Source organism: Lissotriton vulgaris, chromosome 2_2, assembly GCF_964263255.1.
Source record: "Lissotriton vulgaris chromosome 2_2, aLisVul1.2, whole genome shotgun sequence".
NCBI classification, from domain to species: Eukaryota; Metazoa; Chordata; class Amphibia; order Caudata; family Salamandridae; genus Lissotriton; species Lissotriton vulgaris.
In genome coordinates, this window is record NC_141688.1 from 317244159 (window position 1) to 317270816 (window position 26658).

The following is a 26658-nucleotide window of genomic DNA, read 5'->3' on the forward strand; positions in this document are numbered from 1 at the left end:
GGATCACTTCTCTATCTCCTTTTCCTTACCTAAAAGTTTGGCCATGAAACCCTGCCCTAATGATCCTCCCCTGATCCGTAACTGGGGCCGAGTAGATATCCCCTCTCTCCGTCACTCCCTGGCCACTACATCTCCTACCTCTTTCGGGCCGTCTGGCTCTTTTCTGCCTGTCCATGTCCAGGCTGATAACATTCACACCTGGCTTGCTGAAGTCTGGGACACCTTTGCTCCTCTAAAAAAACTCAAGAACAAACGCCCCTACGACGCTCAGCGTTGGTTTTCTAAAGATTTGATAGATATGAAGCTTGCCCTTCGACAAACTGAGCACAAGTGGAGATCTGATTACTACTCCCTTAAGAAACTCGTCTTTCTTGCCGCCCTGAAAGAATATAAATTAGCTATCCTTGGGGCCAAAACTAAGTATTTCTCGGACCGAATTCTTGATAACAAATCGAAAGATATTTTTTCCATAGTTAATGAACTTGCCAAACCTGATCGCATCACGATGATCTCTTCTTCTTCTCAGATTCTCTGTGATTCCCTAAACAACTATTTTGTGGAGAAGATAGCCATAATTAAAACTAGTATTCCTAAACCTGACCCGAGTTTTAACCCAGGTAGTATCTTGACTAATCCCTCCTCATTCTTGACTTTCCCTCTGATCACTCAAGAGATGTTTCTCTCACTCCTCAGTAGAGTCCGTTCCGGTTCTCCTGCGGACAGCTGTCCCGCCCACATTACTCGCAAGATCTTTCTTAATCTTCCTGATGCACCCCTTTTCTTGCTCAACAATTCCCTCCGCTCGGGGGTGGTCTCTAACACATTTAAATCCGCTGTGGTGGCGCCCATTCTCAAAAAACCTGGGGCGGACCCAGCGGTCCTGAGCAATTTTCGCCCAATATCCCTGCTCCCTTTCCTGGGCAAACTCTTAGAGGCCCATGTTTCCAGCTGCCTTGGTTCTTTTGTAGAAAGTTCACAGTTCCTGGATTCACATCAGGCTGGATTTAGGCCCCAGCACTCCACCGAATCTGTGATCGTGGCAGTTCAAGACAAACTCAGAAAGGGGGCTGATCAAAACATTTCTCAGGCCCTGGTGCTCCTCGATTTGTCGGCGGCGTTCGACACCGTTGATCATTCCATCCTTCTTAAACGGGTCGAGAACGCCAGCATCCGGGGCACCCCGCTCAGGTGGCTATGGGGTCCCTCAGGGCTCCTCCCTTTCCACGTTATTATTTAATCTTTACATCCTTCCCCTCATTTCCGAACTGCGTAAAAGACCGGTGGTCATCTTCAACTACGCAGATGACCTCCAGCTTATCTTTAATATTGATTCCTCTCCCACATCCATTGAGAACTTTCAGTCGACCATGCCGTATATCAGCAGTTGGATGAACGCGAACCAGCTCAAGCTAAACCCGGATAAGACTGAGCTGGTTCTCACTGGGCCCCCGGGTAGCCCCTGGGACTCTAATTTCTGTCCGCATTCACTGGGCAGTGATCCTTGCCCGGTCAACTCGGTTAAGAGTCTAGGAGCCACCATCAGTGCGGATCTTTCCATGAGATCTCAAATCAAATCTGTGATGTCGGCATGTTTTTTCCATCTTTGCCGCATCAGAAAGATCAACAGATTTCTTACTCGTGATGCCCTAGTCCAAGTTATGCTGGGTTTAGTGATTTCCCGTATCGACTACGTGAATTCACTGTATATTGGTATCCCTGCCTACCAGCCCCATCAACTTCAACTCATCCAAAATCAAGCAGCCAGACTGATCTTTCGTCAACCTAGGACCAGCTCCGCTAAGCCTCTTTTGAGGAGCCTGCACTGGCTCCCTGTAGTCCAGCGCAGCCTCTTCAAGGTGGGCTGCTTTATCTACCAGGCCCTCTCCCATCAAGGCCCAGCTTTCATTGCTGCTTGTCTCCACCGTTACATTCCTTCTCGAGTTATTCGCTCCTCAGGCTCCAATCTGCTGTCTGCTTGCCCTTTTAAGCGCAAAAAGTTTGGGAGGCTAAGATTCGCCTCTCAAGCCCCTCGTCTTTGGAATGCCCTCCCCTCTGATGTTCGTCTTAGCTCCTCATACCTCTCATTTAGGAGAGCTCTGAAGACTTGGCTATTTGCCCAAGCCTATGACTAATGTCGCTTCTCTGCAGTCCTGTCCCCTGCCTATCCTTAAAGCGCCAAGAAACCGTTGGTGAACGTGCGCTGTATACATTTATTTATCATATCATCATATCATATCAATGTCTCTTCATTGATACGCACTCCCTTCACAATAAAGCGCAGAGCTATTTGATGGAAGCTTTCACTGTAGTGAAAGGCAGTCACTACTAAGTCGGCTGCAGAGACCTCTACTACCCCTGGCTGTTTAGGCAGAGTTTATTTCCGATGCTGCAGGAGCTTGGGGGGCAGAAGGGGGACGAGGAACACGGGATACTTGGGTGTTACCCATTTGAAGGTGTCTAAAATGAAGATGGCATATACAAAGATTGTCGGGGCCCGATGAGAAGCAAACTATTTGTATGAAATTTAAAGGGTCCGTGGGGTGCCTGGCTTTCCGCTCATGGACTCGCTCATAAATTTAGGACTGCAACGAAAAAGAGTAGAAAAATGGATGCTTCTTGTAGTATCGGATATCTTTAATGGATGCTTTAGCAGCTTCCAGAAACAAATGGCATTAGATTGTGTTGCAGTGGTAGAAGGCCCCTAGAATACAGCCCCGTTCTTCAATATCTTTTCTTTAGATGTTCTTTTTTAGGGCGGTTATCACGAACTGAAGTAGTTTCAGTAGCAGCCGGGGGCCAAGTCTCTTTTCCTCCTTTCCAGACTCGTGGTTATTGCTGGGTGGTGGAACCACCCACATATCTGAGATCTCTCACAGCACGGACACTTGGATGTGGCGTAGGGTGTGGCTCCAGGATGGATGGTTGCAACTCCTCCAGCTGGGAGTCCAGTCCATATGCTGGTGGCTGGAGGCTCTTCCGGCAATGGTGGCCTCCTAGTGAGGGACTCTCCCTCCAATGTGAGGGGCTACAGTCACATTCAGCATGGGCTCTCTTCCTTTGGCGAGCACATGGCCCAGTCTTCTTCAGACTAACTTTGGTGCTACACCACCAGAAAACAAGCCAGTCTCAAACCAATGAGGGATTGAAGGCATGGAGATAAGGTTTGTCAGGGGATGAAGCAGAGGTTTGAAACGATTCACTGAAGGTGTGGCAGATGGTTGCAATAAAACAAACATGAAAAATGGTCTCTTTGTTTAAAATAAAACGATAACGATCCAAGGAAATAAATCCCACAAAAGAGCAATGCTCAACTGCTTTGTCAAAAACTATGGGAACTATCATTTGTAAGTTGGGGACTGTAAGTGGGGGCCACTGGGCAACAGTAAATCAAGAGACCAGGACACAGGGGCATAGAAGGCAGTTAAAACACTTTAAAAAACAAAGCATGTTTTGAGGAAAATGATTGTGCAGCTAAAATCAGCAACAATCTAGGAAGAAGGAACCAGAGCATTGCACCTACATTTGCAGGAATGGCCTCAACCAAGCACGGACACTAAAATGTATTCTCTGTTCAACAATCAAATGTCTAACCTTAGCCCTGCTGTGGCTCACCGCCTCTCTTCCACTGTATAATAGGGAGTTGTGTCAGCACCCTGCCAGAGCCAACTGCCTGCTTCAAAGCTCAGGAGAGGGGAGCGTGACACTAATGTGCACCTATGGAGGCTGGTGATATATATGCGATCCCGTGCTCTACACTATGCTTTGATTCGTCATCAGATTCGACGACAAATTCCTGTCAATTATGCTTCTCCAGGAGCTTTGCTGGGATTTCTCTGCTAATAATTTTAATGATTTTAAAAGCGGAATTGTTTAAATCTGTATTTTATCCTGCACACTGTGTTCTGAATATTTTGTTATACAGGCGATTATTTTAAAGCTTACTTTGCACACTCGTGCACTTGTCCTCATTCATCCCATGGCAGGTGATTAAAACACTGCCCGGGACCCGACTTTGGCCGCCATTTTGGGTGAGGAGCCTGGAGTGGAGCGGACGCGAGCGGACTAGCGCTCGGCCCCTCCCGCCCTCAGCCCTTCAAAAGCCCTTCGTGTTCACAGGCCAATTGATAGAAGTTCACGGATGCCCAAGGCTATATCGGGCTCCGTGGATACTTTAGAGGCGATGTGGCGATTTTAAAAACGGAATTGTTTAAATCTGTATTTTATCCTGCACACTGTGTTCTGAATATTTTGTTATACAGGCGATTATTTTAAAGCTTACTTTGCACACTTGTGCACTTGTCCTCATTCATCCCATGGCAGGTGATTAAAACACTGCCCGGGACCCGACTTTGGCCGCCATTTTGGGTGAGGAGCCTGGAGTGGAGCGGACGCGAGCGGACTAGCGCTCGGCCCCTCCCGCCCTCAGCCCTTTAAAATGGCCCCCCTCCCTAGGAAGCGCAGCGGACGAGCGCAGCGGGCGCGACGTAGGCGCGCCGGAGTTGCGCCTGAGTTAAGCCGTCTGCTCGTCCGCGACCAGTTGGGACCTGGGGCCACTCCCCCCGCTCCTGGCATCATTTACCCTAGACTTACCTACTCTCGCTGTACTCTGCTTGGCTTATGTCCGTCGCCTGGCAAGTACTGCTTTCGCATGTGCTGTCAGGACGCTCCTCTATCCTGCCCTGATTGCGCCTTGGCTATCACGTCTCACCCCTCTGAGCTGTGCATTCCCTCATTCCCTTTCTGGACCGATTCCCCTCTCCCTGTGAAAGCTCATCTGCCTAACCCCTCTCCTGTGTTTAGTTTTATCAGTTTAAATTGTCGCTCTTTACCTAAGCACAAAAGGGACATATTTGACCTTCTCACTTCATATAGTCCGTCGGCCTTGTTTCTTACCGAAACTTGGCTAAAGGATTGTTCTGGTCCAGACATCGCTACCGCCCTCCCTGATGATTACGCCTTCGTGGGTCGTAACAGACCTCTTAAAGATGGAGGAGGCATTGCTATTATTTTTAAAAGGACCTACTCTTGCAAGTGGGATGATCTTGTTATCCCTAACTGCGAAGCTGGCAGTTTTAAACTCCTATTATCCCCAAATTTTACTTTGTCCGGTGCCCTTTTATATCGCCCACCTGGCGCTGCCGGCGCATGGGCTGCCGCTCTTCCGGAACATATTTCTCCCCTTGTGCTGGAATCCAACAATTTTTTGTTATTAGGTGATCTAAATATACATTTTAATGACACCCTATGTCCTACCAGCACCCACCTTACACAGGACCTGGCCGCCCTCAATCTAAATCTTCTAAACTCTGGTCCCACGCATAAAGGCGGCAACTTACTTGATCCAATTTTTGCTAATCTAGATAATGTTACCTGCCTCCCCCCTAATCCGATTACTTGGTCGGATCACTTCATTGTAGAGTTTCACATCAAGACAACGGTTGCACCTGGCCCCCTTGGCAGCCCACTTTCCCTTGGAATAAGAAGGAACTGGCAAAAACTGAATTTGGAGCAACTTAATTTTTCCTTAAAAGAAACTCTCCCCCCTTCTGCTAATATCACCACGGATGACGTGGGCAAGATCAGCACCTGGCTTACTTCTGCTATTGAGTCCTGCCTTCCAGCACGTAAATGTATACAAAAGTTCCTGCACCCTCCTGCCCCTTGGTTCAATGAAGAACTCAAAGTGGAAAAGTCACGCTGCAAAAGACTGGAGCGCATTTGGAGATCCAACTACCTGTTGGCAGATAAAGAGAACTACAAACTTGCATTACATAAATACCACATTCTATGTAACACTGCCCGGGCTAATCATGTTAACGACACGATACTGAAAGCCCAGAATCGTCCTAAAGCCCTTTTTAAGGCAGTTCAGGAACTATCGGGTATGTCATGTGCCCCCAAAGCCCCCTGCCTGAATAGCAATCAATGTAATTCCTTGGCAGAGTTCTTTACATCAAAAATTGATAACATCTACGCAGGTTTTGGCGCTTCTCCTTCCGTCTCACCTAGGCCACCATTCCAGCTGCACGACCAACTCTCCATACAGGATGATCCTGAACCACTCTTCTCCTCGACTAGATAAATGGGAATGTATCTCCATGCCCGTCTTCCAGAAATTGTTGGCAGAGATTAAATCCGGCTCTCCTTTAGATCCCATGCCTCCCCAGATTCTTTGTACTTTGGACACCGTCCCTTTGGATTGCATCTTGGCTCTTTTGAATGCATCCCTCACTGAGGCAGTGGTTCCTTATATCTGGAAGCATGCGATGGTGGTTCCATTGCTGAAGAAAGCTAATGCGGATGTCAGCAATCCTGCCAACTTCCGACCCATTTCCCTGCTCCCCTGCCTCTCAAAGGTGTTGGAGAAACATGTCAATCGTCACCTCACCACCTACATTGAATCAGCAAACGTCCTCCACCCTTCTCAGTCTGGTTTCCGCGCGGGCTTCTCTACGGAGTCCACCCTTTTGGGAGTCTCGGAGACAGTTAGGCGCCAGGTAGACAAAGGGGAGACAGTGGCACTCATCCTTTTGGATTTGAGTGCCGCTTTTGACACCGTCTCCCATAGCATCCTTCTGTCTGCCCTGAAGTCTGTGGGTATCTGCGGCCCCGCCCTTGCCTGGATCTCTGACTTTCTTTCTCATCGCACTTTCCAGGTTTTCTCCCCCTCTTCTGTGTCCACTGTTCACAATTCTCCGTATGGTGTTCCCCAAGGCTCTATTCTTAGTCCTTTATTCTTTAACCTTTATGTTAGACCTCTTGCTTTTCTTGCGGAACAGGCGGGACTTTCTATCTTTTCTTATGCTGATGATACCCAAATTATTTTTTCTCTCTCCTCTAATCAACACTCCCCTTCCTCTTCTCTCTGTGCTGGACTCACTGATATCGCCAACTGGATGCTGACTAACAAGCTTAAGCTGAACGGCGATAAAACAGAGCTTCTCCTGTTTGGGCCGGATTCCGCTCTCTGGGGCCCGCAACATTGGCCTCAGCAAATGGGACCTTTACCGGTCCCAGCAACGTCAGCACGCAATCTGGGGGTCCTCTTTGATAATCAGTTATCCATGAGACAACATGTGGTCAAGGTCTCGGCCACCTGTACCACCATCATCAGGTGGCTGAGGAAGATCACATGGATGTTGCCTCCAGATACCCAGAAGTCAGTGGTCCAGGCCCTAGTGACATCGCGGCTGGACTACGGCAACGTACTTCTTCTGGGTGCCTGTAAGGAGGTTACTAGGAAGCTCCAAGTAGTTCAGAACATGGCTGCCCGTCTACTCTGTAATCTCCCGAGAACAACCTCAGTCTCTTCTTCCCTGCGTAGCCTTCACTGGTTGCGCATAGAATCTAGGACCAAATTTAAAGCACTTTGCTTTATGCACCGCATCAAAGCTGGAAAAGCCCCCCACTATCTCTCCACCTTAGTCCAGCAATATTGTCCCTCTCGCACCCTTAGGTCTTCCACTCACTGCAGATTCTCTGTTCCCCGCTTCAAGCGTGCCAGAGTCGGCGGACGTTCGTTCTCCCACCTGGCACCTGCGCTCTGGAACTCACTTCCCATCCCTCTGCGGTCTGAAACATCTTACATCAAATTCCGCAAAGGTGTGAAAACCTGGTTGTTTTCTCTGTAACCGATTCCTTATCTTCCGTTGTCCTCTCTTACTTCTGTTTTCTTAGCGCCGGGAAACCTACGGGTAGCTGAGCGCTCTACAAAATCAGATATAATAATAATAATAATAATAATAAGAAGAAGAAGAAGAAGAATAGGGTTTCCTGTGTAAACATCTTTGTCATTTCACGGAAGTAGCATCTGTTCTTGTCTGATGATATGGTATTGATGTCACTGCACTTCTTATTTCCTGAGCGAGGTTTGTTTTCTTGAGCCACAGCAGAGACTATCTATAGTTGTTCGGACAGATGAACAGGGAGTCTATTGTCGGTCACTATATGGTTAGTGTTTGTAGTTAGCACTCCATTCCGATATTCTTCACACGTCAAGTCTCTTGCATGAACTCTGCAGCACTCTAGTTTGTAGCACTGCCCAACCCGGATCTCTCAGTGGGCTGTACAGGACCCCACGAGATACTGTTTCTGTAGTTCCCCATAGGTGATGGTGTAGCAGGGGGATGCTGGTACTACTGCATACGATGCTGGTGAATATAGGGTAGGAGGGTTTATATGAAAGGAAAGGGACCCTGGTTAGAACAGACTAGACCGTTTGGAAGAAGGAGCAGAAAAGTACAGATTATGGCTGGTCGGTGAACTCCGCTCCGTTCACGGAGTTTGCAGAGTTTTCTGCACTCCGCGAAGCTCGCGGAGTGCAGCTGAGTTTTTTTCTGCGCTTGCTGAGTTTGCGTAGAATTTCTATTCGAGCGGCAGGAAGACCTGCGTAAATGGCAGTTCGCACTGCATTCTGCACCTTTGCAGAACTTCACAGAGTTTTTGGTCACTTTGTGGAGCAAAACTCCTCGAACTACGCCCAGGCCTTGGACAGAGCCTGTGCTGCTGACCAGACACCATGCTGCCATCACGGTTACGAACAACATTGCCTGGGTTGTCAGAGTGGATGCAACCGTACTTCTAAATCCTCATAGGTACCAAGGGGCATATCAAATGTTACACAAACCGAGGAACACAGGGATCAGCCCAGTGGGCTATCACGACTGCCAAGCTCACTTTGCCAAAAAGGGACAGTGCTGTCCACCTGTATCAGGGCAAAGCAGCACTGCTTCCCATAGCTATGCAGAGAAATTCCTTCCCAACACCCTTACCCACAAGTAGTACTGTACACAACTCTTGCCCATGGGTGGTAAGTACTTTTGCCCGTAGAAGTGCATGAGAGTTTGGTACCCACCATGCTCCTGCAGGAAGGCAATTGTTTCCCTGACAACCAGTGGCACCTTCTCCTTATTGGCACTCTTCTCTCGAAGCCTGTGGGCATAGAATGGAAGTCATATTCAGCACAGGGCTGCAGTAAAGCGGAATAGTGCAGGAGGAAAGCCTGTGGGGATACAGCGATAGGAAGAATTGCAGGGCAGGTAACAACAGAAATAAAACATGACAGGATGAGAGCTTAGAGGGCATTGAATGTGGGCAGAGGGAATCCGCTGGAAGTGCAGAGCAGGTGCAGCTGCAACAAAGCAAGTGAAAGAAGTAGAAAAGGAGGGGTGATAGAATGGAGTGAAGGTCGAGGATGGGGTGGTCAAGAGGAAGAGGACAGGTAACAGTGCAGGGTAACACTGAAACGGCAGAGAGCCCTTAAGAGGGCAGAAGTGCAGTGTGAAGGAGGACAAGAGGGGCAAGTGGACTGACAGTAAGATGGTAGTGCCACCCCTGCAGACGGAAGCTATACAGAGGGCAGCAGAGGGTATGAGTGCAGGAGAACAGGGAGAAAGTAAGGGACAGACTAGAGAAAGGGAAAAGGGAGATGGGTGAAGGAGGTGGAGGGCCGGATTAGAAAGAGAGGAGTGAGTCAAAAGTGGGGCACCGGAGAAGGGCACGAAAGAAGTGAGAAGAGGGGGGCAACAACGGCATTAGAAGGGCAAAGGAAAGGCAGAATAAAACTTTGGGGGAATTACTCACTGCTGCAGAGATACTCCGAATTGCTGATTTGGCAGAGGCGGTCGAGGTGGTGTGGGCTTCGGGGACACAGGTGGGGCCTTCAGCGATGATCGCAAATACTCATCGTACCTGGAGAGAGAGAAATCGTTGAATAAATCTGCATCTCTATGAGCCAAACTGAACCCTCCCTTCACAGGCTCAAAACAAGGAAAATCTTTTGGTGGAAGACACAGCTGCAGTGCCAGCCTCTACATGCCAACTTCAGCAGATAAAGCACTGCACAAAGATAACCGAGGCAGAGGATGTGGGACTTAGATCTATGGTTTATGTCAACACTCGCACCCTCCTACCATGGTCATTCCAATGGTGCTGCTTCTCCCACTGCACCCTGCTCCGGGCTGTGCCGAGAACGCCCTGCATGAGCCTGTGATGTGCCACTTCCAAGTCCCACGGAGTGAGTCCTCTTTACTGACACTCTACGTCATTCAAGAACATGCCATAATCGGGCCCTCTTTCCACACCCGTGCTGCCCTTGTATGATCATTTCCCTCACCCTACAAAACCCTAGCAGTGCTGACCATGCTGGACAGGGACACCTCAGTGCAAATAATGTGTTCTGTAAACCATGATGGACTTAATAGTTCTTGGGACCTACGGTCAGCCAGATATGAAGGAAGGCAGACCGAAGCAAATACCACAGAACAGACCTTCCAATCTTCACTATTAATAGCTACCTAGGAGCCGTTTAATTAATAGAAAACTGTAAAAGTTATACCCCCATAGCAGGTGATTTAATGAATTTAGCACATGCAAAGTAAGAGTTTACATTCACCTCTAACGAATAATGAAGACGGAATGGAATGTCGATCAGGAAAAAATGCATTTAAAAAAAAAGTTTTCATCATAATAAAGAACACAAATCTGACCGACTTTTGTTACAGAGACCGGTCTCAAAGACTCCTCAGGGCCAGGGTTGTGCTAAAAATGATCTTTGGCTCTTATTTCTCCAACACTTTCACCGAAACAAAACTGTTCCACTTGGCAGTGTTGTGTAGTTCCTACAAATCTACATCGGATCTGCGAGTTTCGACAACATAAACGAAGGGATTGGTGTCCAGATTGAGTCCAGACACCTTCAAAGGATACGTTAGTCTGTAGACCAGCTCGCTCACAGTGCCACTATGAGCCCCTCTGCCAAGGAGCAGATAGTTTCGGCAACTTTCGAACATGGCAACCCTGACCGCTCAGGAATTGTGGAAATCGTTCAGTGCTTTTCGCTCAGCCGCTCGTGCTCACTTGTTCTCGGAGAGATGCGCAGAATAAACGCTGGGGACGTTTTTAATAAACATTTATTGAACCAGCGTCATTCTAGCGTAAAATACGTGTGCTGCAACAACCATTAGATAGAAACAGATATATACGATTACCAAGCACCAACAGAGTAAATAAAAGGTAGAATCCTACCATGGCACTGAAACAGTGAATATATGTAGGCATACAGATAAATGGCAGTAAACATGCGTACTCCTAATATGCGTACCCTAGATAAGTGTACCTAGCATGTATGTTGGTGTTGAGCTAAGAAAGACCCTAGGAAAGAGCCAATGGGAGAGAATGAAGGACCCCGTCTTGGTCTCGAGTTGGACACCCTGCTAGGGTTGTCAGCCCACTGCGTGCTGGAGTGTCTGCGTGCAGGGACTTCAGAGTCTTGTGTCAGCATGGAAGCTTCTTGTCTGGTTTGCCCAGCCAAGACATGATACTTATATATCTGAAAGGGACCCTCAGGGATTATACCTAGATGTGTCATGGTACTATGGGCCTGTCGTTCCAGGATGACGATAGTGGCGACTTTTGCATAGTTATTATACAGAAGATGGTAATCCTGCTGTGATACATAGAATCCGCATGCATAATAAATTAGGTTTGTTTTAGAAGAAAACCATGCAACATTTATTCGCCACCTAACTAGGTAAAGGCCAGCGCCAGAACCGTTATGTAGAACGAGGTAGGGCAAATGTAGGTAAAAGGTCATGCAACTACCTAGGCCTTTATTGGGGTACATTGGGGCTCATAACAGCAGAACTCCTACTGCTTACAATTAAACCTACCCCCAGTGCTTTGTTCTCTAGAGCACTGTTCTTTCGACTACCCTACCAGGTCTCTCTCTTCAACTATGGGCCCTCTCTCGTCAATTCTTAGCCCCTTACATACGTCATTCCCCAAACTTCACGATGTTGGGAGATTTCAATATTCAGAGAGCTATTATCAAACACCTCAGCATCTGCACTGTCATGAATGCTCTGCTGTCACTTGAGCTGCACCTACATGTAACTTAGTCAACCCAGCTCATATTCTTGACCTCATCTTCTCGAATCATTCGGACTTCCCAACTCTCCCTCGATTTTGGTATTTACTTTACACTCTCCTTCTCCAATTGCCTCTTTATGAGACAAAAAATTGCAAAAAACACAGTTGATGGACAGAATGCAAAACAATGTCTTACATTCACCCCAGTACAAAGATCTGGGCCTAAATCCATCGTTTTTTTGCACTCCACACCACCCTAGGTCAGACAATGGCTATATGCAAATCAGCCTTGACCCTGTGCCTCATGGGAACAGTCCAGCCCAAACTACCAAGCCATGTCTTTCTTTATAAGACAGCCAGGTTAGGTGATGCACATCGGCTCTTCCAGGATCTCGCTGACCCCTTGGTGTTTCCACCGCTCACTGCCCCGGTCAAGGATTGCGAGAGATTTGTGGAGAATTTGCTAATATCCAGAGTTGATGGAAATTGACTGGCTCAGCCTCAATGAAGCAAAACCAGAGTTTCTAAGTACAGACACCTGGGTAAGAAGGAACGGCTCAAAGTATAATATCTTTAAGTGGGAGAATCAGATACCAAAGTAGAGAGTACGTTGAAAAGTCACTCTGGCCTGTCTTTAAACAATCAGAAAATAACATCCCACCATAACATTATCACATAAAGCTTCGAAGAAAATGTAACATGTGCAGCTGAGAGAGAGATCAGAATTTGCAGGAATCAATATCGATAGCTTCACCTCCCTTCAGATGGTCCAGCTAAGAGCACTAGAAGTAAACAACGCGATCTGCAGAGTTCAGCAACTAGCAACCCCCTATTTTACTCCAGAAGCTTGCATTTCCAGAAGCTACTTTGTCTACCAGTTTTTGCCCTATAAATTCAATGTAATACTACGATACGAAACAAATCTATTTTTCTAAAAGCACCTTTTTATTTTAAAAATAATTTTGTACCATATCAACCAGCACGCTACGGTCATCTGGGAAATAACTTCACATTCACCAAAAGAATGAAAAATAAGGCCGGTGGCCGAGCTTCCCAACACCTGCCTGTGTCTGTGGAACGCTCCAAGAGATGGTTCAAGAAATACTGACCAGCTCTGGTCATTCAGAAAGGTGTTGAAAACCTCCTATACTGCACAGAAGACACTGCTCATTGCAGAAAAACTTAGTTGTCTCTTTTGCATCTAGCTAATGCTTTTTTTTTTCCTGGAAGTTCTCCCGTTTGTTGTCAACGGACTATCTCTGTCCTCAGCAATCACCCAGCTTCCTGCTCTACAAGGAAGAGTACTGAGCACTGAATGAGCGACCTCCTCAGCAGCTTAGGCGTCAATGGCCTGGCTGCAAAGCAGGAATGTGATGTGTATGGACCTCTCAAAATCCATGGCCCCCCTGTAGGTTGATAAAAGCTGGTCTTTGACTCCTGTGATGGAGGGGAGTAGCATGCTTTTTGCACCATGGGCCAACCCACATAAGTGCCCACTCTCACCAACCTACAGGTTTGGCAAAGGGCCAAGTCATCAACTGAGAAGTTGGTTATCCTGTGGCTTGGAACAGAAACGCACACATTGGGGTATAACAAATGTTTACTCTACCTGACCACTTTTGGGTATCACAAAAGGTTGAATAACTGTCCACTGTGGGGCATCGCAAAAGGTTAACTCTAACTGCTTTGGGATATCACAAAAGATTGACCAACTGACCACTATGGGGTATCACAGAAGAATGACTAACTGGTCACTTTGGGGTATCACAAAAGCTGGACTATAAGTGACCACTTTGGGGAAATAGCAAAAGGTTGAACATAACTGGTAACTTTGAAGATATTTGCCAATTTCTCCAGACAAAGAGTTGGGGGCTCCTTTAAAACTGAAAAGGCAAACAGTCAGAGTCACCAAACAGACTTGTTAGAAGGTACAAATGTTTTTTAAAATGCTATAAAGTAGAGCAATGGCAAAGTGTGGAACCTGACAACAATACCAATTCCTAAAGGGGCGAAAGAGGTATATAATAAAGAAAGATTGTAGAAGTACAGAGGTTATGAAACTGATGAGGATTCTCAAAGGGAAGAAGGAGTTCAGGAAAGTGAAATGAGAGAATTGGTAGAAGGGAAAATGACTGCGGAAGGAAATGTTCAGAATGATAGAGGGAGAATTCAGGAGAGACGAGGGTACGACAAAAACCTGCATGGATGTCCGATTATGTTTGCAAAGGGGATAGGAATGATGTGTTTTAACTCTGAGATGCATAACTCAGTGTTGTCATGATTATTTCTTTCTAGGGTTTTGTTCTATATATTGCTTGTACACACTATTATAATGTGCAAGCTTCCTAACATTGTATTTATTGTTTATATTATTGTTTGGTTTTATTTATTTTAAAGAAGGAGGATGTGTGGTGTTTATTATTTGTTTTAGCCCTCGTGCTCAACGGTGTGTGCTCGCCATTCCAGTTTGGAAGGTTGATCGAGCACCGTGGCAGATCCAGGCACTAACTGTTGCAAGTTCACTCGCCTCTTGGTGGTGCACTTTGGAGTAATAAACTTCTCTGTCAAAGTGACCCTTTTGTGCAAATTACTGCTTAACACTGTCTCAGACTCTCCATGACCTGCCCAGCATGTCATTGTTACCTGTTTCAATGTTCTCATTGGATCGCTTCAGTTTGTGCAGCCTGTATTATCCGCTCTATGACCCTTTCGCTGAGCCCATTCTCAAATGTACTGCATTGTCCATGATCAGCCCACAGGGCCCAGTGTTGTCTATATCACCCTCTCTATGACCCTTCCGCGGAGCCCATTCTCAGATGTATTGCATTGTACACGACTATCCCAGAGGGCTCATTCTTGCCTGTATCACCCTCTCTATGACTCTTCCGTGGAGCCCATTCTTGAATGTGTATTGCAACATCCATGACCAGCCCAGAGGGTCCTTTATTGCCTGTATTACCCTCTCTATGACCCTTCCGCGGAGCCCATTCTCACATGTATTGCCTCGTCCATGACCAGCTCAGAAGGACCAATGTTTCCTGTATCATGCTCTCCCTAGATCCAGTGAACAGACTCTCTATGAACCGCCCAGCAAGGCAACGGTCTGCTGCTTCACACTCGTTGCAAATCTACTAGTGGGGGTCTTAACGCCTTTTTCACACCTGGCCCAATCCACACTAGCTCTTACTTCAGGACTTGTGACGGGATGCCCAGCTGCTCAAGCTTCAGGTGCTCCTCCAGCTCCATCAGGTAGTTCATATAAACAATCTTACGGCCAAACTTAAAGCTGGAAATCAAAAGACAAGAGTCAGGTGATGAAGCTGCAGAGGATTAGGGTCCAGAGGTCGATCAGAGGTAAACGCAGAGTCCACACAGAGCAGCATATAAGGTGATCAGAAGTAAACAAACCAGGTAACCTCTGCTCTTAAAATAAGGGGCACTTACATTGGCAATGATCCCTTCATTTTCTTTAATTATATTTTAAATCTAATGTATTAAAACATGATAAAACATTTTCCATGCAAATTCAATTTAACTCCAGTTTCTTCTGAGAAAGAGGCAATAGAGACCTGTTTACAGTATGGATAGAGGGTAAATAAAGACCTGTTTGCAGTACGGACAGAGGTAATGGAGATCTGATTACAGTACGGACAGAGGTAATGGAGATCTGATTACAGTACGGATTGTGGTAATGGAGACCTGTTTTTAGTACGGACAGAGGTAGTGGTCATCACTCTACACTAAGGGCACAAGTAAAGGAGCACACAACTTTCAGGGCCATGACTTAAAACACGACATTCTGCGTAATCTGCGCAGGATCCCAGGTGTTTCTAGCACTCGGGAAAAACTGAAAGGTAACATACAGGCTTCATAAATCTATTAATATTAATCAACTCCTTACAGAGAGAACATCTGGAGGGGGAAGGTGTCTTGGAAGTCAGGCTTCTCCATGGTTCCCTGTACTACTCAACGCCATAAGGAAGCAGTCACCAAAAGAGAAGAAACACTTTAACAATGCAACTCTGGGGAGGTCAAATAGAAGGTTCCCTAAAACCAAAACAGCTTGGGAAATAAAGACTGGCTTCAGTGTCATTTATGGCAGTGTAAGCAAAGCTAATCTAGTGGCTTTAAGACAAATTCTGTGTTTAGTAAGGCATATGGCGAAGGCCTGCACTGACCCTGGCCTGTTCTGTGCCTACTGAAGGCTCCATGGACATCACATGGGAGAGGATCTGTGACCCTTTCACCCACCAGAAAGGCTTTACCTGATAAGCGGCTTGAAGAGGATGAGAAGAGTCTTGATAAACATGGTTGGATGGACGATGTACAGCGCCTTAATGTTCTTCTTGTACCTGGAAGGAAAGCACAGTCAACGTCAGAGAATGGACTAGGGCCTCGTGCATCGAAGTGGTATGTTGGGGTGACTGACGGGCACCAATTTCTAGACGCTGCAAGTGCAGATAACTGCCTCCTACGACAACCACCCAAAACATGTGCATTCCCCATCGGACAATGCAAATTAGAATGCAATGCTGCAGCACTGCAGTAGGAAGATGAATTGTTCTGTGGAGGGATGAATGAGAGGTATACATCCATCTGGTAGTACACATATTATATATACATATTATCTTATAGTGTACATGATCACTGCATGGCTGATGCATCCACAACAGAGTTTCCAGTTACTACTTCATACTTGATACACAACATGCACTGATAATCTAGCATTTCAACATCAGCTGTGAAGAAGTCTAGGAGTGTAAGCGAACTATTCGTGATCCCACACTTTCAGGCACATTTTTGTTAAACCATCATTGACAAGTTCAGGAGCCAACTTCTTGCACTCATGAGATGCATTACAGCATGAGTAAACATGCATTGTCTTGTATCAACACAAGCAGATCTGCATCTACAAAGTTAGGAAAAAACAGTGTTGGAACCTGGGATGTCAGGTCACCTAGGGTAGCCTGGCCTAGGGTAAGACACAATACTAGAGGCTCAAGTGTGAAGGTTGCAAACCACCCAGCATGAAATCCACGCAATAACACATAAAAAGGACGCTACACCAATGTTGGAAAAATAAGTACTGGTTTATAAAAATAATATCTTTGCTCTTTTGCCTTCAGAATTCACAACTAAATACACTGCAGAATGTTAGGTCATAATTCACATTACTGTTGAAGTTGTTAAATCAAATCAATACTCAGCATTAACAGTGTTTTACATTAAACTCATCACTTTGAAGATGTAGTCTTCTCTGACACACCTAAACCTTGACTCTCTCCCCACCTTAGATCATAGAAGGATTAATTAGCCTCCCTCTGCTCTAACTCCTTGCAGTTGAATTATCCACTAGGGCTAACATTAGAGACATTTGAATCAGATTATTAGTTTACATTGGAATGATTACTCCACCTTCAATGTTATATAATTCACTGTTACTTCCCAGGACCAGAGGGACGCTCCCCAGCACCAGCCTGGTCCTGGTCTAGTCAGTCGGCAGTCTCTGCTCTTATGAGAGACACTTCTCAACCTTTAACTTTCCCCCCTCCCTTCTCAATCCCTCCTTACTTCGTTTTGTGGGGGGGGTCTGGGCCCTCCGGCCCGTGTCTCCGCCGATTTAAGGAGGCAGGCCAAAGGCTTCCGATTCCTCCAATTGATTCCAGGGCCTCTTGACCTCCCGCCTCGCTAGTGCGGAGGCAAGGGACCAAATCACCCGGTTTCCACCACTCTTGCCAAAGTGCTCTTAACAAACGGACCGCCCCGCTTCCTTCCTCCTTAGGGAAGCAGGGGTCCTCGCTGCAGTCGTTTCCCGCGCTGAAGCGGAAACTTGATGCCCGGCGGCTGCTCCTCTCTGATTCCCTCGCCGTCTGTTGACTGGATCTCCTCACTTCGGGAAAGCGCAACACGCATGCGCGGGGAAGTAGCGGACCGCCTCCTGAGCCTGCTCTGCCGGCTTGGCGCCGGTAGTGGCTCTGCAGTGGGCCTGCTCGACCCTAGGCCCTTCCTGGGCAATTAGCGGATCTAACGGGAGAATGCGCAGTAGCGCTGGCCACAGTTCCCTGAGTCCCCTCTCACTCAGTCAGCGCTGTCTCAGGAGCGCATACGAGACCCCAGAGGGGCCGGCTCACGAAGGATCAAGGCAGCAATGGAACTGCAATTAACCCTCTCACTCCACTCGGCCTTGCTCAGCAGGTCCAGACACCGGTAAGGGGGAGGGACAGAGATCTCCGCTTCACGCAGGACAAGAACCTGCTTTCACCACACAGATGGGAGGCAGAGCTGGCTTCTCACTTATAAAGCTCCCAGCCCTTCGTATTCCTCACAGATCTGCTAGCGCTCTGTACTGGACAGGGGCAAATGAAAAGGGGGGGGGGCACCCAGATCAATTCTCAGCGCAGGGCCACTTGCAGCTCCTCAGCCCACTGGGATTAACCCCTTCACTTGACTGGAGGCTCCTTGCTGTCCAGGGTCAGCAGGACAAAACTAACACGGCTAGGACAACAGGCCTGGGGGGAAAGTACCTAGACAGAGGGCAACCCTTGTAGAGTAGACCACCCTTCAGGACCCTACCCCTACCAGACCTCAGCCTTCACTCTAGCTGTTCCTCACTGACAGACAAAATGGCTGTCCAGCATTCCGCCTTTTATAGGCTGACCCTCTGGAGTCCAGAAGGGACCAGAAGGTTCTGGAACGCCCTATACTACTCTATGGGACTGGTTCTGGGTTTGGCAGTTAGGGCAGTTGGTAGCCACCATTTTGTGACTCCAACTATTTCTGTCAGAACAGGCCTCTAGGCCTGAGGTGAAAAACTATGAGGGGGAGGAAAAGAACACCTATCCCCTTGACCAACACCTAGAAAAAGTTAGTGGACAAAAATTATTAAAGGTATGAGGGGCAAAAAGGGGACAAAATAAATAATAATTTGGAGGGACTACGCAAAAAGCCAGACAGGTCTAACAAACAGCAACAGTAAGAGTCTGAAGAGGAGGAAGAAGATGACAGTGCATGGATGCCAGCAGATAGTGAAGACCCCATGCTGGGTCCAGTAGCGGATACAGGGCCTCACCCCCTTCCCTGTCCCCAGAGGAGTGGGTAGATAGGAGAGCAGAAAGGGAGCACCAGCTGGCTTTGGAACAGCTCAGGTTAAAGCATGCCCAGGCGATGGCGCAGCTGGGTGTTAAGAAGCAACAGCTAGAGACCAAGAGTGTCTTAGCGCAGGAGAAAATGGAGAAGGCTGAGAGGGCCTTCACCAGAGAGAAATTACCTCTGAAGGGTAGACTATCCCCGGCGCGCAGTTATAGCTTTCTGGACTCCCAAGGGAGGGTTGAGTCCATTGGTGGCAGCTATATAGATCCCAGTGCAAGTAGTCCCATTCCCAGTTCCCAAAGTATGGTACTTGTTTCCCAAGAAGAGGAGTTAAGGTTGAAATTCAGGGGCAGTAAGAAACTGTCTCACCAGGATTGGGGGATTTTGTGGATGACTGTTCAGATGCACTGGATGTTTGGCTGGCGACTAGCCCGGATCAGGAAGTGGACAGAATAGTGAATATGTTTCTCAAAGAGCAGTTGCTCAGTATTTGTTGTCCAGGGCTCCGCCAGCATCTGTTGAGCTGTGGATACTTTTGTCCTTGGAATCTGGCAAAGGAAGCAGACCGTGGGGGAAAGTGCTAGAGGTTCTGATGAATCATTGGTGAGTGATTCCGAAAGTAGTGGTTCAGGTATCTTCCAACCCAGAGTGGCAGAAGAGGTTCAGAGCAGACCAGCTAGGTCCCAGAGTAGTGAGGGGGTGTAGGGGCTTACTACCCGTCTCAGTGGAGCGGGAGTGAGTGGGTGGCTGAGAGTCCCCAGATGCCCGAAGGCCTGTCTCAGAACCTGGGTGGTTTCTTTAGGGAACACCAGGTTGGGGACCTAGGCTGTCCTGTTAGTCCATTTGAGTAGGATCTCCTAGTGTATAGAGGACCTGGAGCATCTGTAAGTAGAGCTCCAGTGGTTCTAGTGTCCGGCAGTGCTACTCCAGTTGGGAGGGCGCAGGAGTCCGAAGTGAGGAGTGATTGGGGGATGAGTTCCCTAGTGGAAGAACCAGTGGACCAGGGACTAGCCAGTTGGGCTAGATTCCCTTGGGGGGACCAGGGTGACACCACTTCTGTTCTGGGGGGTCTTCACGCACTGTCAGATGGACAGGGGACGGGAGATCTGTGCCACACAGACAGTCACACAACATATGAGTCATTTGTTAGCCTCAGGGGGATGGTGTGTAAGTCCCCAGAAGTCCTGGAGTGCCAGGCAATTATTCCACCAAAGGTTTTAGACCAGAGGTTGGAAGGCCAGGTTCAGGAGCCGCCTGAGCTGAAGGGTAGGACGTCTGTATCTAGCGTCCTTACCAGTTCATCTTCCAGGGGTACCACTACAGTTGGGAGGGTGCAGAACTCTGGAAGGGGGTGCAGAGGGTGGGAGAGCCCGCTGACCCCGGTGCAACCTGAGGGGTTAAACCCTAGGTTGGGAGAGTGGTGTTCTAAGGGTACCCCTCACAAGAGGAGGAGAAACCCTAGACGGAGAGGTAGGGTGGAGGAGAGCCTCCCCTGGGACTACTGGTCCGCCTGAGAGTGTAGACCCTAGGCTGGAGATCCAGTGGCAGTCTAACCCTGTCTTACAGACAGGAAGAGTGAGAATGGCTACTATGTACCAGGGGTTACTACCCCCCTAGGGCCTGATCCTGGCCGCGGACAGCTTGGGAGTACCAGTGGGGTAGCCCAGTTGTTCCAGACAGTGGTTTTAGAAGGAATTCCATGGGTTCACCGTGGCGGAGAACAGGAGGGTGTCTCTGCAGTTGCAGGCCCGCGTCCGTGTTCTATCGCCCCAAGCAGGGAAGCCCATCACGGTGGTGATTGGTCTACCTTGCCTTTTCAAAGTCAAGTCAAAAGGTATGTTTATTTAGATCGTAATCTTTAAACAAATACATAGCAATTTACATATTTAAAATATTCCACAGCATTCTCACAGGTTAGTTAAAGATAAAGAATTGTTCCACAATTAATAAAATATCCTCACTCTAGCTTTGTACCATTTAAAATCGATACTCCTAAAATCACTTCCTTAGTAAAATCCTTACCCCATATGGGTTAATAAAATCAACCGATTTTCCTAGACAAGATTTAAATTCATACATTATAAAATTCTAAAATATTAATTCCGACTTATTATGAAACTCTGTACTACCTTCATAAACTTCCCTAAGGCAATTGCAATGTCAATACTAGGCAATTCTATAATGAGATCAATCGCTTCCACCCGAGTTCTTATACCATATTTTACAAATATTGTGCGCAGCCAAAGTTTACGCAGTTCTATGATATCTATACAGTCCAAAAGAATATGAACAGAATCCCCTTTTGTACCTCGCCTACATTTGCAACACCCATTTTGATCCAACATTTTAGTTTTAATTTCTCTATTTACTAGCCATGGGTTTATCCCAATGCGCAACCTTAGGATCTCTTGTCTAAACCACGGGTTTGGTAGGGTGTCCAAATAGGGGAACCAGTTTTCCTTTGCCCATGCGTTCATCATAAATTCTACTGATATTTTCTTGCGGAGGTATTCCCGATCAGCTCTTCTAGTAGCTTAAGGTTCATTAAACTTTAGCTCTTTTTTTGTACACTCTACCTTTAGCGTATCTCTGCATATGTCCACTTTTATGATCTCACAGGCCTGTACCATTTTCTGTCTACATGTTTTTGCCCAGTTTAGGTTACTTAATTTTATCTCTTTCCGACACCATTGTGTGACTTTGTCCTTTTTCGTTTTCAAGTCGTTTCCAAAATCTGATCGCTGCTACTTGTGATTGTACCCCCCAAGCCGTTGTTCCTAGTTCAGATCTTATTGCTTGCACCATTGTTGATGGGGGCAGGGATAAAAGGTTTTTCAGGCATTTTCCTTCCTCTATGTCCCAGGCTCCCTTACCGCTCAAATAAAGGATTTCTGTTCCATAGAGTACTTGCGGTGGAATCATTGCACTGAAGGCCTTTAGTAATGGTCGATGAGACATATCCCCATAGTCTTGATTAAACACTTTTAGACCAGCGATTGATGTTTGTGCCTTCGCTTTTTGGGCTTCTAGGTGTGTATGCCAATTTAATGTTTTGTCGAACCACACCCCTAGGGAGCGGTATTCTTTAACAGATTCTAATTTAAGATCTCCTAAAAACCAATTAAACTTAGACGCTTTTTTCCCAAAGCATAGATTTTTTGTCTTGTCTAAGTTTACTGTTAAAATTTTTTTTACACAATATTCATTAAAAGAGTTCAGCTTCCTTTGAAGGCCAATTTACGTTTGGTCAACTATTATGAGGTCGTCCGCGTATAAAAGACACGGCACCTTCTTACCATTCATTCTTGAGCTGGCACTACCCTCCACTTCGTGGCAATCTGGAAGTTCCGAAAGAAATATGGAAAATAGCTGGGGGGCCAGTACACAGCCTTGTCTTAAACCGTTTTCAATAGGTATTTTTGGCGTTTATGTCCCCTCATTGTCCCTAATTACTTGAGCCCAATTGCCTCGGTGTAATTCTTTTATTATAGTCAACAGGTCTTTTGGGATATTTTTGCTAATTAGTGTTTCCCTGAGGCACTCCCGGTCCACTGAATCAAAGGTGGCTCGGACGTCCACGAGCAGCAGCAGAGCGTTCCGTTCTGTTCCGTTGACTTCCTTGCCATTGCCCACAGTGAAAAACAGTGGTCTATTGTGGAGTGTCCCTCTCGGAATCCTCCCTGTTCAGTGGTTACAATTGAGTACTCGTCAACCCAGGCATTTAGTCTATTTAGGACAAGTTTTGAAAAAACCTTTTCCCCTATATCCAAAAGGTTTATCAATCTGTAATTTTGAGGTTCACCTATACTACCTTTTTTGTGGATAGGTCTAATTATCGCACCCTTCCAATTTGATGGCATTTTACCTTCTGTTAAAATTACTTGAAATAGATGGGAAAGGAATCTTGCCCACCACTTTATTTGTGTCTTTAATATTATTGCTGGAAGGTTATCCGGCCCTGTGGCCCGGGTTAAGTCCAACTTTTTAATCACTTCTTCCACTCGCTCTTCAGTAAAATCTATTTTGAAATCTTCAGAGATTTCCTGCCAAACTTGAGGTGCTGTGTCACCTGGGAGTATTAGGGCACCATACAGTTCTCTTAGATATTTTTCCCAGGCTGTCTCACTTACGACACTTCATTTCTCACGCTGGCGGGGCCGATGCTGATTTTATCAATTTCCAAAATTGTCTCAAGTTCTTAGCCTCGATTAACAGCTCGCCCCAGCATTTCTCTTTATATGCCCTTTTTGTGTCTGAGACCATCTTTTTGAACTCAGTTTTCAGTTTAGTGATATCATTTTGTCTCTCATGGTTGAACTCTTTCCTTTGTCTTATAGTTTCTGTCCTTATCTCTCTGTTTGTAATTTGGCAATCCATTGAAAACCATTGCAATCGACTGGCCCGGTTTATTGTACCTTTTCTTTTATCCTTTTTTAATTCTATCCTAAGGCACTGGACTACTTGGGCTATCTTCTCCTCATACCATTCCAAGTTGGTCCTCTCTAAAATGACCAGTTCCACCTTTAGTTGAAATGACTTTAACTTTTCCAGGTACTCCTCCGTTAGTCTTGTTGTTGCCCGTTTTGGGTAATCCACATCTTGTGGGATCACCTTTTTTCTGGATTCCACCCTTCCCCCTTTTATCGACAGTTGGAGCGGATTATGATCACTACTCTCACTTTGACATACCTTAAATTCCTGCACTAAGGGGAAGTTCCATACTAACATAAAAACATAGTCGATTGGGGAATTTTGTGAGCCTTTTTTAAAGGTCTTCTTTGCCGGGCAGTCTGTTTTAAACCTGCCATTTAAACAGAAAATACCCTTTCACCCTAAATAGTTTACCAAATCCACATCCTGTTTCGAAGAAACACTTGCTGGGAAGCTGGCATAATTAATTCCATAAGCATCCAACAGTTCTGTATACCAGCGGTCCGCCTTCATTGGTTGCAGTTTGTGGTTAAAAACCCCCATAATTAACAATACATCTGAAGTATACATTTCTAATATAGAGTCTATATCCTGTTTAAAGTTCCCCATCTAGGCTGCATATTCTCCCACATTGTCCCACTGCATGTAAACATTTATCACAGTTATCATTTCACATGTCTTATCCAGGGTCAGAAGCTTTAACCTGCAAGCCAGTAGCCATTTACATTTCACTTTTAACAGTACTACATTGCTTAGTATTTTTGTCGAAATGAGTGTCATCGTTCCCCCCCGATGGGCGTCCAAATCTTTGCCTCTTGGCCAAACAATTTATTTGATGGTAGTCCTCAAAGCTAGGGGTTTCCCCGCATGCCCAGGTCTCTTGTAGGCAGGCAATTTCTACTTTATTTACTTGTTTCTTTATATATTCTTGTTTTAACTCATTGCCTAACCCATTTATATTCCACGATAAGAGACCTAGGCAATGCGCCCCCCCCCCCTCCTATTCTATCTCACTTAGCCCGCTGGCTTCACCCATTCCATCCAAATATCTCTCTGCGGGGTTACCTAGATAGCTACATTGGCTCCAGCTACCCCACAAGTCCTCTTTTACAGTATTATCTGATGTTATAAGTTGCCAGTTGTGGAGGTATTGGGATATCCTGCCCCCCACTGGTGTTACAGGGGACAAAGTAACAGTAGGAAGGGTCAGGAAGCCCCTACTGGCGCTTAGAGGAATCCCTCCCCTGGCGCCCTTGCCGTCCTCTAGATGAATATCGAGAGAAAGAAGTCGACTGGCCCCGTCAGTGAGAATATTGCGGCCGGTATAATTGAGAAGGCTGCGAGTAAGAAGAATAGCGCTGCTGCGGATATCCGCTTTTGTGTGAGGAAAAACCTCTCACTCTCGCTCCAATGAAAGGAAACTTGCGGTATTGTAGAGTCCCAAGGGACTTCGCAATTTCCGTGTAATTCTTTATATCTTGCAGCGCATCATCAATGTGCTTCCCAAAGAGCACCTCGCCGTCAAAGGGAAGAACCAGGATCTTGTTCTGGACTTCTGGCCGGAATCAAGTGGCACGAAGCCAGCCTTGGCATCATAGGACTGCTGTCCCTGCTAGGGAATGGAAGGCAAGGCTGTAGTGGCAATATCCATTGCGCAGTCAATTATTTCCGAAGATGTTCTTTCTCCCTCCTGAAGGACATTTTTTGGCTTTAGCCTTAGCTTCTTCCGGCAGCTGGTCTAGATATGGAGTCAGATCACACCCCATCTGGCGACCATACCTTTCAAGAATAGCCAAGACATTGGCTGCTCTGATCAGGAAGCTGGCCATGGAAGAGAACCTCTTCCCAGCATTATCCAACCGCCTTCCCTCTTTATCAGGTGGTGTGGTAAGAGGGGCTGCCGGATTTTTAGACTTTCTCTTGGCCCTTGTGAAATCACAGAATCCGGTTTCAGCTGGCTGACAAGACAAGCTATCATCCAGAGCCTTGTACTTCTTTTCCAGACGAGGAAGCACAGGTATGACTGTGGCCGGAGACATCATAACTTTTAGCCCCTCATCCCAGACGTGACCCACGATAGGGATAGAGCGTACTGACTTCCTGTATGGTTCTTCAAAGTAATACAAAAAACATTCTGACTGCACCGATGGAATGGGCAGATGGAAACACTTAGAAGCTCTTTCCATAAGATTAGGAAAGCCCCCAATATCAGCTGGAGGGGAATCCGCCGGTTCTGGAATAGGAGAGGCGGGATCCAGAATGATGTACTCGTCCCATTCCATGTCAGGGTCTGGGATCGTCATTGTCCCTTGGTCATCATCAGATGCATCATCCTGGACTGTAACCACATTCTGCTGTGGTTCCGGTAACTTCGGTATTGGAATTTGAGCAAGCTGAGGTGTAACTGGAAGAGCAAGAGGAGTTGGAGGCACTTGCACTGTTTCCTGGATAGAGTACTGTGTTGGAAACCTCTTCCTGTAAAAAGAAAGCACGAACAGCAGGTCTGTAATGGGGGAAGGTGGCATACAGACCATTTCCTGTTGATATTGGTCCTGAGATCTCGATTGTGGCACGTACTGTTGCTGCTCCATGCAATACTCCTCAGAGTCCTGAAATTTAACATGCAGCTGAGATGGGCTATCTGCATCACCATAAGGACCGTCATCGTCCTCAGAAAACTCCTCTTACCGTACCCAGCCCACCAGACTCACATATGATGCCGTAACTCTCCTCGCCCTCAACCCTGGACGCACACCACAATGCTACGAAGCCACCCCTGGACGCACCCACGGTGCATTCGCCTGCAACACCTGCAAGTTCACCTGCCTCAGGACCCACACCAAACCCACTTCCTCCAAACACAGCTCCGGCTCTAACCACCTGAAGTGCATCCTGCTGAACACCCGCTCGGTCCACAGACACGCAACTGAACTCTGGGACCTACTCGACTCTGCTTCACCGGACATAGCCTTCCTTACAGAAACATGGATGAACACATCATCAGCACCCGACATCGCCATAGCCATACCGGACGCTTACAAGATCATCCGAAAAGACCGCACCAACCAAACAGGAGGAGGCATCGCCATCATCCATAGGAACACCATCAAAATCACGACCAGCTCCGACGACACCCTCGCAACCGCTGAACATCTCCACTTCCAGATCCACACCGACCCTAGGACCACACTTAGAGGCACCCTCATCTACAGGCCTCCAGGAACCCGTAAACAATTCAGCGAAGACATCACTGACTTCATCAGCCCACAT

The 26658-nt window shown here is 46.9% G+C and overlaps 1 protein-coding gene across 1 annotated transcript in view; it reads right to left on the reverse strand.

The window, feature by feature from the left end:
* The window catches only part of ARHGAP1 (Rho GTPase activating protein 1), a 199499-nt gene that overhangs the window by 36139 nt on the left and 136702 nt on the right, over positions 1-26658 (reverse strand). Inside the window, exons 6-9 of the mRNA XM_086959671.1 lie at positions 16134-16220; positions 15056-15154; positions 9583-9690; positions 8855-8931 (exon numbers count right to left, since the gene is read on the reverse strand). Coding sequence (XP_086815797.1) covers positions 8855-8931; positions 9583-9690; positions 15056-15154; positions 16134-16220 — 371 coding nt within the window. The remainder of the gene's footprint in view (positions 1-8854; positions 8932-9582; positions 9691-15055; positions 15155-16133; positions 16221-26658) is intronic.